At 57.2% G+C, this 11,379-nt stretch overlaps 4 protein-coding genes across 4 annotated transcripts in view; 2 read left to right on the top strand and 2 right to left on the bottom strand.

Moving 5' to 3' along the window:
• The window catches only part of VDBG_06499 (poly polymerase 2 ADP-ribosyltransferase 2), a gene marked incomplete at both ends in the record, with an annotated part of 3,103 nt that extends 799 nt beyond the window's left edge, over positions 1-2,304 (top strand). Inside the window, 2 exons of the mRNA XM_003002891.1 lie at positions 53-1,943; positions 2,059-2,304. Coding sequence (XP_003002937.1) covers positions 53-1,943; positions 2,059-2,304 — 2,137 coding nt within the window. The remainder of the gene's footprint in view (positions 1-52; positions 1,944-2,058) is intronic.
• A 525-nt stretch (positions 2,305-2,829) lies between these two features.
• On the bottom strand, positions 2,830-4,079 carry VDBG_06498 (cell wall glycosyl hydrolase YteR; the record flags this gene model as incomplete). The annotated part of the gene is made up of 2 exons (XM_003002890.1): positions 2,830-2,946; positions 3,012-4,079. 2 exons carry the CDS (start codon positions 4,077-4,079, stop codon positions 2,830-2,832), a joined length of 1,185 nt encoding a protein of 394 aa, XP_003002936.1.
• Positions 4,080-6,390: 2,311 nt separating this feature from the next.
• VDBG_06497 (conserved hypothetical protein) lies at positions 6,391-8,164 on the bottom strand (the record flags this gene model as incomplete). The annotated part of the gene is made up of 1 exon (XM_003002889.1): positions 6,391-8,164. One exon carries the CDS (start codon positions 8,027-8,029, stop codon positions 6,641-6,643), a length of 1,389 nt encoding a protein of 462 aa, XP_003002935.1.
• Positions 8,165-10,803: 2,639 nt separating this feature from the next.
• On the top strand, positions 10,804-11,175 carry VDBG_06496 (predicted protein; the record flags this gene model as incomplete). Its single annotated transcript, XM_003002888.1, has 1 exon — positions 10,804-11,175. One exon carries the CDS (start codon positions 10,804-10,806, stop codon positions 11,173-11,175), a length of 372 nt encoding a protein of 123 aa, XP_003002934.1.
• Positions 11,176-11,379: the final 204 nt, after the last annotated feature.

The following is an 11,379-nucleotide window of genomic DNA, read 5'->3' as shown; positions in this document are numbered from 1 at the left end:
CATACTCAGGCTGAGCTGTCTGGCGAAATCCGTTCGCTCGGTGCGACGGTAGCTACACAGTCACCAAAAAAGACACGCACGTCATTGTCACGCAGGCCAACTACAAATCGAACGCCAAGGTCGGTCAGGCGCTTGCCCAGGAGGATTGCCTCGTCGTCAGTCTTGAGTGGGTGGACGAATCAAAGCGTCTCAACAGCAAGGCACCAGAAGATCAATTCGCGCTCAAAGACGAGGATGATTCTGATGCGGACGTTGCCCCTGCCACAAAGGCAGCTTCACCTACGCCCCCGACCGCCAACCCAGCACCAGCACCAGCCGCATCCAATGGCACCGCCAAAGGCTCACGGAACGGCGGGGCCACGCGCAAACGGCCTATCGTCGCTGTCAAAAGTGACAGCGACGACGAGGACAAGAAAAAGGCTCCGCTGAAGAAACAGAAGGCCACCAATGCCAAGCCAGCGGACAAGAAGCCCGACATCGTCGATCAAGGTGCCAAATCGGCGGACATGGTCGTTCCGCTGGATGAAGGAGTCAGTGATGTCTACAAAGTCTTCATCGACCCCAGCGGTATGATCTACGATGCCTCGCTGAACCAGTCCAACTCGAGCAATAACAACAACAAGTTCTACCGAATCCAGCTCCTTCAGGACGGCTCGTCTTTCAAGACGTGGACCCGATGGGGCCGCGTTGGTGAGTTTGGTCAGAGCGCTCTTCTCGGTTCCGGAGGGTTCGACGATGCCCTTCGCAACTTTGAGAAGAAGTTCAAGGACAAGAGCGGCCTACGCTGGGCGGATCGTGCCGAGAACCCCAAGCCTGGCAAGTATGCCTTTGTCGAGCGCAGCTATGCCCCCGACTCTGATGACGAGGACGACGCTGAAGACGACACTGAGACTGCCGCTCCAACATCGGCTCAAGAGGAGGATACCGAGGAGCAAGTCAAGATCGAGTCGAAACTGGAGCCCGCCGTTCAGGACCTGATGGCATTGATCTTTAACAAGGCTCACTTTGCCGCTACCATGACAGAGCTCAACTACGACGCCAACAAACTGCCCCTCGGCAAGCTCAGCAAGACGACCATCTCTCGAGGATTTCAGTTCCTCAAGGATATGGCTGAGCTCATGGACGACAGCACGCTAGCGCAATCCAAGTGGAACATGACGGCCCATGCCGCTACGGAATACCTCTCCAACACATTTTACTCTATCATTCCACACGACTTTGGCCGCAATCGCCCACCGGTCATCGCCACGACCGCTCAACTCAAACGGGAAATTGACCTTCTCGAGAGTCTGTCGGACATGAAGGCTGCTGCCGACATTATGAAGATGGACCGCAAAAAGACCAGCGGGTCTGATATTCACCCCCTTGACAAGCAGTTCCAGGCTCTTGGCCTTGACGAGATGACGGCGCTCGCGCCCAAGAGTTCGGAATTCGAGCAGCTCTCAAACTACCTGACCGAGACGCGGGGTGACACGCACTACATCAAGTACAAAAAGGTCGAGCAGATATTCCGCATTGAGAGGCAGGGCGAGCTGGATCGTTTCAACGATCTCGATCTTTCCAAGACTGGTTCTGACAGGCGCCTGTTGTGGCACGGTTCCCGGACGACGAACTTTGGCGGTATTCTTAGCCAGGGTCTACGCATCGCACCTCCCGAAGCGCCCGTAACGGGGTACATGTTCGGCAAGGGAATCTACCTCGCGGACATGTCGTCCAAGTCGGCCAACTACTGCTGTCACCACCAGTCGGACAACACAGCCCTCCTGCTACTCTGCGAGGCCGAGCTCGGTGATCCGATGCAGAAGCTGACCGGCTCGAGCTATAATGCTGGCGACGACGCCAAGAAGCAGGGTCTTCTGTCTACTTGGGGTCAGGGAACCACTGGCCCGCTCAAGTGGAAGGATGCCGGCGAGGTTCACCCGTCTCTGCAAGGAATAAAGATGGTAGGTCCAGATGTATGACCCGACGCAGACCGATGCTGACCCCCCTCTCCCAGCTCGATCTGAGCATGAAGCCCGGGAAAACTAACGTCGACAACGCTTACCTTCTCTACACGAGTTCATCACGTACGACGTCTCGCAGGTCCGTCTTCGGCATCTGCTCGCGTCAAGATTGGCTGAGCTTCGAGGCGTGGAGATTGATACTATGGAGAGATTTCCCAGCGGTGTTCCAGGAGCTTTTGGAGGGCTGTCAGAGGGTTTTTCTCTGTCCACAGGCACACTGTGGTTGCTACATATTTTGTGCTTGCGGTCCGGGGTGGAGCCTGCGCGGATGGATTTGGCAGCAAAGGGGCGAAGATCATAGGCGGCATGATCATTGGAGTTTGCTTCTTTTCATTTTAAAAAAAAGATGTGTCGTCTGATCGAATTCGCTAGTTTCACAAAATGGAATGGCGATACTTGCTACATCATGACGAGACCTGATTTACCTCTTCTCTCAATTCAATGCGATCCCGTCATCGACAGGTCCTTTAAACAAATACTTCACAGCACAGCCGCACGCATTCGAACCCAGCCCTCACCAGGGACAAGGTCTTGTCCAGGGTGACATCGATGCCGGGTCAAATGCAGCCGAGGCACAGCCAAGGGAAGGACACCCTGCAGGAGACCCTGATGAGGATCTACAGCACGACACTACAACACGACACCGAGGGAACCTGTTTGGAGAAACTTGGGCAAGTTTTTCACCACACTTCTATTGACACGCGTTTGCGTTTCTCTATAGTAACAAGGCCATTGTTCATCAGGCCAGACGCTTGCGACCACCCGTGTCATGGGCTCTAGATAAACCCTGCTCATTCGGGCATTGCCAGGCACGCGCGCGCCGTAATTACAAATCCACAAGTTTAGTTCTTCTTGTGGCGGAGCTTCCCACTCGTAAGCGGCGAGCATGAAGGTTTCTGACGCCACGGGTATCGTTGGGGACGACGGGACCACCAGTGTAGTACTGTAATCGCGCGTTAGTCCGGTCTGTCACGAAATTCGCAGCTGCGGTGAAGGGGGAGTTCCTACCTTGAAAGAGGCGTCGCTGTTGAGCGAGCCGACCTGGACGGTACCCTCAAAGTTAATGGTACCGTTGCAGTGGCGGGTGACAAAGTCATCAATAAGGTGCTTGTACGCCCTGGACGCGGGCTCGAGGTAGGTCTTTTCGTCGATGAGGCCGAGACGCATACCACGAAGCCAGCCAGCGGTGAACATGGCGGCGGAGGAAGCCTCAAAGTAGTTGCCCTCCTGGCCGGGGTAGGGCTCGTTCATCACGAGCCACCAGCCGTCAGAGTCGGGGTCTTGGGCGCGACGCAGACCATCGGAAAGGGTGACGAAGTACTTGACAAGGCGCTCGTAGCCGGGGTGCGCTTTGGGGAAGACCTGGATCGTCTCGAGCAGGGACAGGACGTACCAGCCCACGGCGCGGTTCCAAACAATGGGAGCGGCGCCTGTCACGGGGTCGGCCCAGACAGCCTCCTTGCCCTCGTCGTAGCCGTGAACAAGCAGGTTGGTCTCGGGCACGCGCGTGGCTGCCTCGATCTTGTCGTACTGGAGGATGATGTCGTCCCACGCGGTGGAGTTGTTGGGCTCGAAGACCTCGGTGTACTTGGCGTAGAAGCTGTCGGCCATGTAGATGCCGTCCAACCACATCTGGTTCTTGTAAATGGGGGAGCGGTGCCAGAAGCCACCAGTGGGCGTGCGGGGGTGGCGGTCGAGCATGCCGCGGATGGTGGCGGCAGCCGTGGCGTACTTCTGCTCGCCGGTACGCTCGTACCAGTAGATGAAGTTGAGTCCGATACGGTAGTCGTCGAGCGAGTAGTGTTCCGGGCGGAAACCGACAATGGTGCCGTTCTCCAGGACGACCTTCTCGTCAATCTGGGCACGGTACCAAGAAAGGAGGGTCTCGTTGCCGTAGAGCTCGTAGGCGGCCTCGTAGCCATTGTAGACGACAGCACGGCCGTACCAGTAGGCCCTCTGGGTCTCCCTGTTGTTGCGGATCCACGAGTCGGCCATGGTCTCGAGGATAGGCTCGGCGACCTTAGAAACGGCCGCGGCGGTGGCGCCGACGGCGAAGAAGAGGGCGGATGTCTTCATCTTGTAAGGCTGAAGAAGTAAATGCTCGTCGGATAGAGAGAGAATCGACGATGAGGAAGGGAAAGCGGGCCATGGGGGGACGCGTTGGCAAGCTTCTCTTTATACACGCGTCGAGAAGCCCCTCAAGAAATTGTGGCGGTCCCTATGGCGTCTGACACATGCAATCCTTTCCCCAATTGCCCAATCAACTACATGGTCATTTGGCAATGCGGACGGAATGACCGCCAGGGGTAGCGGTCGTGACTGCGTGCTGTCGACAACATCCTACTTTCTGTCAAGGTCCTGGGGCTAGAGCGATTCAGGCCATATCGGATGGGGCAATGCAACAACGTTGGCCACACAGGAGTCGGTTGGCGGAGAGGATACCGATCTTGGCTGTGGCCGAGACGTGAAAAATTAAGGTCCGGGACCAGATCAACGTTGAAGCGGTATCCGCTCCCGTATCTTGCGAGAGACTTGCGCGTGAGGTCCGGGGTCTGCGATGAGGGGGATGGCTTGGAATCGGCTTGGGCGGGTCGTCGCCGCGGGGATCCATGAGAGAAAATGAGCTTCTTCTTAGTTGCCGGCTGGAGCTGGACGGACGCTATTTAGCGGGCCGTTTGCCTGGGCGGTCAGGACAAGACTCGCAGCCCATCGCCGGTGGTGCCCCCCGCAAGCTTGGCCTCGCCCAGCATGCCCAGCACAACCAGAGCAGAGCACTGGCGGCTGCGGCTACACAGTGAGGCCGTATACACGTGTTCAGACAGAGGCATCACTATATCTGGCCAAGAAGCTTGGTGTTGACGGACATTCATTTCTCCCGCAAGTGTGAATTTCCGGTCGTCCCGCCGCGTCGGCAGCCGTCCGAATCAAGAAAAATGCAGCAGGCAGGCGAGGAGGGGCGCAATATATCCAGGCTTGACCTGTCTTGCGATGGGCTTGGCCTCGACCACCAGGCATCGTGGTTGTCGGTTCGGCCTTTTCCGACTCGGGTCGAGATACGGCTGAAAGCGAGGAGACGTGTCGTTTGCCGAAAAATGCAGTCCCATTGATCCGGGTGTTCTGCTGACCCAAGCAGTGCAGGTGCGATCCCGGCCAACGAGTCAGCGACCAGGCATGGCGAATGAAGACGTGACGGCTGTTGGTGGTCATGCAGGTAAGTGAGCCGAGATACAGTTTGATCTAGATGAAGGCCGTTGGTGCTCCCCACATGGCCAACGAGGGCACGAACTTTCTTCAATGCAGCGAGCGGGTCTGTGACACTCGTTGGCGAACGTAAGCCAAGCGTGCCGAGATCGATTGCGATCAAGATGGCTGAATGCGGTAGGTATAGCGTGGTCGTGTTCCATTTTGTTTCTGATCTTCCTCGACGGCGAGCCGCAGCCGCTCCCGCTATCTCTCACACGGCTATGGCTAAGGAAGAGGCGGATATCCGAAGAGAGAGCCATGGCGGGCCTTCGGAAACGGGTAACGGCGCGCGCAGGGCGTTGAAATAGTCTTGGCGCTAGAAAAGAAGATTTGGTGGCGGTACAGGGAGGAGGAGGAGGCCGGGGGGTTCGTCCAGGATCGAGTTGGTCCTTGGATGCAGAGCAGTTGGTTCAGTGGGCGACAAGAGAGATCCAGGGGTCTGTGGTGCAGGAGGCGAGTACCTGAGCGAACAGGCGAATACAGGGAAGGGCGGCGTGCTGTACAATTAAGGTCAAGCGCGTGGGTTTGGTGGGATGCCCCTGCAGGAGTTTGTGGATCTCTCGGCTGTGAGGGGCAGGCACGCCTGTGCTGGGGCGACCTTCTTCGGGACGAACCTGCCCTCCTTCCAAGACGTCGTTTACGTCTTCCTCTCAAGGTGGCGGTTGCCTCCCTCGATTCGATCCTGCCTCTGCCTGCGCCTGCTCCTGCTTATGCTCCTGCATCTTCACCTGCATCCTCGCTTGTATCTCTACATCCGGATCAGCTCATGTTCTGCTTTCATTTCCTCTGCATCTCACTGCAGCACCTGCCAGCAAGCGAGAGGCGTCATTTCCTTTCCGAGTTTCAGAAGCCTCCCCGGTGGCGATTTGGTCATGTCATGGTGCGGCTTCGATGGCCGGAGGCTGACGACATGTGAGCAAAACGTCCCGTGCGGCCTTTGAGAACGTGTGAATTATCTCCGAAAGGGAGACAGAAACTGACGAGTGAGTTAGGCAAGCGCCGCCAGTCAGATCGCACATGCATCAAGCTGCACCTGTAACTGGCAACAAGACTGGTGTCACCGACGCAGTCATATTGCTGCTGCACTTCCTATTCAATTTTCCAAGCGGATACAAGTCACGTGCACATCACGGAGATCAAGAAGTAATTTCAAAACGATTCATTGTACTACCTAAGCAACAATCACGCCCGCAAGCCATTGAAGCGTGTCCCGGTGGATTGCTTCTCTTGATTACCAGGCCCGGCAGAGTTGAAACCCCAAATCTATCATCCGAGCAGTCGGGTTCCTAGGAGAGCCCGAAGCCTGGAGATGCGAGAGAAGAGAAAGGGGTAGAGAGCAGAGATGTGGAAAAGTGCCACCATTTCTGCTGCTGTTGTCGACGAGCGACCACCTCTTACAGGAAGAGAGCGGCGGCAGCGAAGGCGATGACGCCGAAGCTGGCGATGGCCTTCTCGGCACCGGCAACGACAACGTGGTCACCCTCGGGGTAGACGTTGCCAGTGGGGGTGACGGGCTTGGCGGGGTTGACAGGAGTGACGGGCTTAGCAGGCTGCTGGGGCTGGCCGGGGTACTGGGGCTGGGCAGGGTACTCGGCGGTGTGCTTGTTGTTCCAGGTCTTCTCGTCCTCGGGAGTCCAGGGCTTGACGGGAGCGGGCTTGCAGTCGTGGCACTCCTCCTCGGGCTTGCAGTCCTCACCCTGGCAGTAGACCTTGGTGTGGTGGCACTCATCGCCGTGGCAAGCCTCGTGGCCGCACTCATCGCCATGGCAGACGTAGTTCTTCTTGCACTCATCGCCGTGGCACTGCTCCTCCTCGCAGTGGTCGCCGTAGCAGATGACCTTCTTGTTCCAGTAGTCACCCTCGGAGTGGCGGTCGGTCTCGTACTTGCAAGAGTCGCCAGTGCAGCAGACCTTCTTGTGGCAGTCGTCTCCGTAGCACTCCTCAGCGCGGCAGCGGTCATCGTGGCAGACGACGCGCTTGTTGCACCAGTCACCGAAGCAGGGGTAGTCGAAGGAGCACCAGCCGCCGAAGCAGACGATCTTCTTGAAGCAGTCATCGCCGTAGCAGTGAGCGTCAGGGCCGGGAGTGGGAAGGGGCTTGGGGCAGTAAGGTCCCTGGCAGGGGCCGCAGGTAGGGCAGAAAGTACGAGTGATGGTCTGAGTGGCGGTGACGACGGAGCCAGCGGAGCCAGTGAAGGTGGTGGTGACGGTGTCGGTGACAGTGGTGGTGCCGGTGACAGTGACAGTGCCCTGACCGGGGACGGGCTCGACGAGGACGTAGACAGTGAGGAGGATGCTCAGGGGCAGCTGGCGCTTGGCGACGCCGCCTCCGATGGAGCCACCGCAGGACTGGAGGGCGTTGCCGGGGCACTCAATGTTGCAAGAACCGGGGGCGACAGACTCGGCAGTGCCGAGATCCTCACCGCAGTAGCAGTCGCGGCCGTTGGTACCGGCGAACTTGGTGCCAGTGGGGCAAGAGGCAATGCAGAGCTCGTTGGTCATGGCGCCGGAAGACTCGCCAAGGACAAAGCCGGGGAAGCCGGCGTCAGAGCCAACGCAGCCGAGGAGAGAGTAGCCACCGATGGTGCCGGGGTTGGCGGGGGCACCCGAAGGGCCGGGAGCCATGGAGGAGGCGACGGAAGAGGGGCCGGGAATGTCAGAGCTGACAGACTGGCCAGGAGCCTGGCGCTGATAGACGGGCTGACGAGCAGCGGCCTTGAAGTGGCTGGAAGCCATGGCGGTGGAAGCACCGAGGCCGAAGGCCAGAGCAATGTTGCAGCGCATTGTTGCGGTAGGTTGTTGATGAACGAGTGACTGTTGCTAAAAGAGCGACTGAAAGAGAGAAGAAGACCCCGAAGAGTGTTGAGCGGTGCTCGAGGTTGTTGAGTTGTCGAGTTGAGAGTGTGTGAGGATGAGGATAAGAAAAAGGTTGTTTGATCGAGGGCAGTCCAATGTTATCTTATACTTTCAACACGCCACAGTCTCAACGCGCTCGACTATGGCTGGCCTGGCTGTCTGGGTTGCTTGGGTTGCTGAGCGATTCCCCCTTGGTTGCTGCAAATGTTGCGATCCTCCCTGTGGTCCCGTGGGTCCCAGCACCTCGACCCACGACATGTGCGAAATGAGACGGCATATTTTCGAAGTCTGGCGTCCTCCCAGCCTTCCTCATTGGCAAAGGGAGCCTCAGTCGCCCATCACCTTGTTGTTTGCGGCACGCAGCAGCAAGCCCGGGAATGGATCCGCAGTCGTTGGCACTTGGCGCCTACCAATATGTCTCACTCTGCGCTTCTCGTTCCTGGGGAGAATCCTGCGGAGGGAGGCTCCGTCCCCTTGAGGCGCGCTTGAGTCGGCCAATTGAAGGGAGTTCCACTGCACCAGGATCGGTGTCTCAGGTTCGCGATGTGTGTTTTCATCCAGACGTGGAGGAATGCCATGGCGGGGGGGGGCACCTGGGCTAAGTCGGTCGGCCGTCGCCTTCCCACCCACACCATTTCGCATGTTAGTCAAGGTTCGAGAGCAGTAGCGTCGGGTCTCTATCGGCCTGTATTTGGGCATGACACATGAACTATCAGATCTCTTCGTGCCCTTCCCCGGTGATTCATCTGCCTTACCCCTGGTCTAGGAGCGTCCGCATTCATCCACTTCCCCTGGGCAGGTCTCACGATCCAAGACGGCCATGCCTCGGGCGTGTCTGAGGCTTGACACCCGTGGGAGCCGAGATGAAAATTGATTCCTCATGGTGCCTGAACCTGCTTGTGTGCCTGACTATTGGACGCCGACTTTTCACCCTCATCGCGATCTGTCTTTCACTGCAAAATTGCTTCCGGCGCTTCTCGTGGTGCATGACGTAGTGATGATGGGAGTCCTCGGCGTCGTCGGCATCTCGACGTCCTTGGCCCGCGGCGGCCGTCAGCATCTGCCATCCGAACGCAGATGCAACTATCGTGATGTCCGGACACAGCTAGTAGGACCAGTATCATGGGACAGGTGGTGACCGCTCGTGACGTGATGTGCCTGGTCGTCTCTCTGAAAACGACGGTGACGACCGGCAGCAGCATGGATGGCACGAGTGCAGGCACGTGGTCGACGATGGAAGCTGGACCGGTGTTGTGTCAGCCTCCGAACGTGGGATCCAAGTCATGTGACTGACCTCAGGTATGGCAACAATGCATTGTCCTGCGATTTGGTCAAGCGCGCGTTGTTGCCATCGAGGCCGATGTTGCGTGCTGAGTTTTGAAGAGCTGCTCCGTGTCAGCACGAGCGGTTCTTGCGAGTGATTGAGTCAAATGGAAGACTTGACTCTGCACTGTTCTATTATTGGCGTTGCACCATGTGATCAATCTGTGGAAGGGAAAAGTCTGTGTTAGCAGGTTTCCTGGCGCGAGTACCGTGCAGGAAGCTCCGTGCCTTCCGGTGTTGTGTTGTAGCATCATGTAGTTGAGCTTTCGGCCATTGGCCTGGTTTATACCGTCAGTATACTGCGTAGAGCAATTCATTTGTTGAAGTGAATGATCAAGAGATATTTTGCTGGCCCAGTACGTGGTCGTGTCACCACTATGCGATTGATGGCGTTCGTTCGAGTTGTTTCGTATCAATAAAGCAGGTAGGTAGCCGGGCAACAATGTGATGGCGAAAGGTACCCAGGTAAAATAGTTGATTCACACGATATCTTTTTCATGAATTCATTCATCTCGGCCGGGGTGGTTGTGCTTTTTCGTAAATCGCACCTGTAAGTAGTGACGTTGATGCCTGAGCTGTGATGTAGCTTGACTGAACTTCCGAACAATGATGCATCTCTGTCAGTCACCCACGAACCCAACTCAGGCCTTGAGAATATCATTTGGATCTACTTCCGGAAACTTGATGTCATTCTGCACTTTCATTTACTTGTTCGGTTCTGTTTCCCCTTTTCTGTGTTGAATGTCCGTACTTGTTCGTTCATGAAACTGTGTCTATGTTGATCACACACTCTCTAACACAATTCAACCACCACCGATCACCCGTATATCAGATGGGCAATAACAGCGCTCAAAACACAATAAAATGCTCATTGGGTGTCTGAAATAATTTTACAGCATGGGTATATGTCACCAACTGACCGTCGTGACACTGGAAGCAGCTGAAGCCTTTTCATCATATATATTGGGTTGCAAAGAGATTCTACACGAACAACATCATAAACGCGTGTCGGCGAAGCTCATGGCCAACGTCAGGCTTACTGCGACCAGTAAAATTACGGCAATCAATAAAGGACATGAAGCAAAACCAATTGGAACCGTAGAGACGCGTAATAGGCTCTCAAGCAGACTGATGCTACCATCGCCGTCTTCACGCTGTTCGAGGGGCATCTCAGACCCCGGCCAAGGACCCCGCAATCGACCCAATTGCCCACCGCAATCAGGACCCAGAGCAGCACACCGCCTTTGGCCCGCCCCACTAAAAAAATCGAGATGGCAATTGTGCCGGACATCTGCAGACTACCACCGAACCCAGCAAATCTTTTTCCCATCGGGCCCTCTCTTCACGAATCCAACACCGAAACCATACATCACCCCAACATGGCCGGAACCACAGGCAGGAAGCGGGCGCGCGAGGGCAAGGTCAAGCCCCCGCAACCCACCAAGAAGCAGAAGAGGCAGAACCTGCGCCACTACGACCGGGTTGCCAACGACAGCGAGGAGGAGGAGGAGGGCGCGGGCGCGGGCGACTTCAAGGCCGTCGACCTGCTCGACTCGGACTCGGACGACATCCACAATGCCGCGGCCGACGATGGCGCCGAGTCGGCGGGATCCATCAGCTCCGGCGACGAGGCGCCGCGGGGCGCCCCCGAAGAAAGTGAAGAAGGCCGCCAAGGCAGCGAAACCAACGAAGCGCTCGGCCGCCGCCGAGGCGCAGAAGCAGACCGCGGGCTCCGAAGCAGACGACAATGAAGACAACGACGCCCAGAGCGCGTCGGGCTCGGAGGATGACGACGACGACGACGACGACACGGAGGAACTCCCTCTCCGACAACGAGGGCAACCTCCACGCGGCGCGCCGCGACACCAAGTCGAGACGTAACGACCCGACGGCCTTCTCGACGTCCATTTCCAAGATCCTGAGCACCAAGCTGCCGAGCTCGCGCCGTGCCGACC

This window comes from Verticillium alfalfae, genomic scaffold (assembly GCF_000150825.1).
Source record: "Verticillium alfalfae VaMs.102 supercont1.8 genomic scaffold, whole genome shotgun sequence".
In the NCBI taxonomy this organism is placed as follows: Eukaryota; Fungi; Ascomycota; class Sordariomycetes; order Glomerellales; family Plectosphaerellaceae; genus Verticillium; species Verticillium alfalfae.
This window is presented reverse-complemented; position numbering and strand designations above follow the sequence as displayed.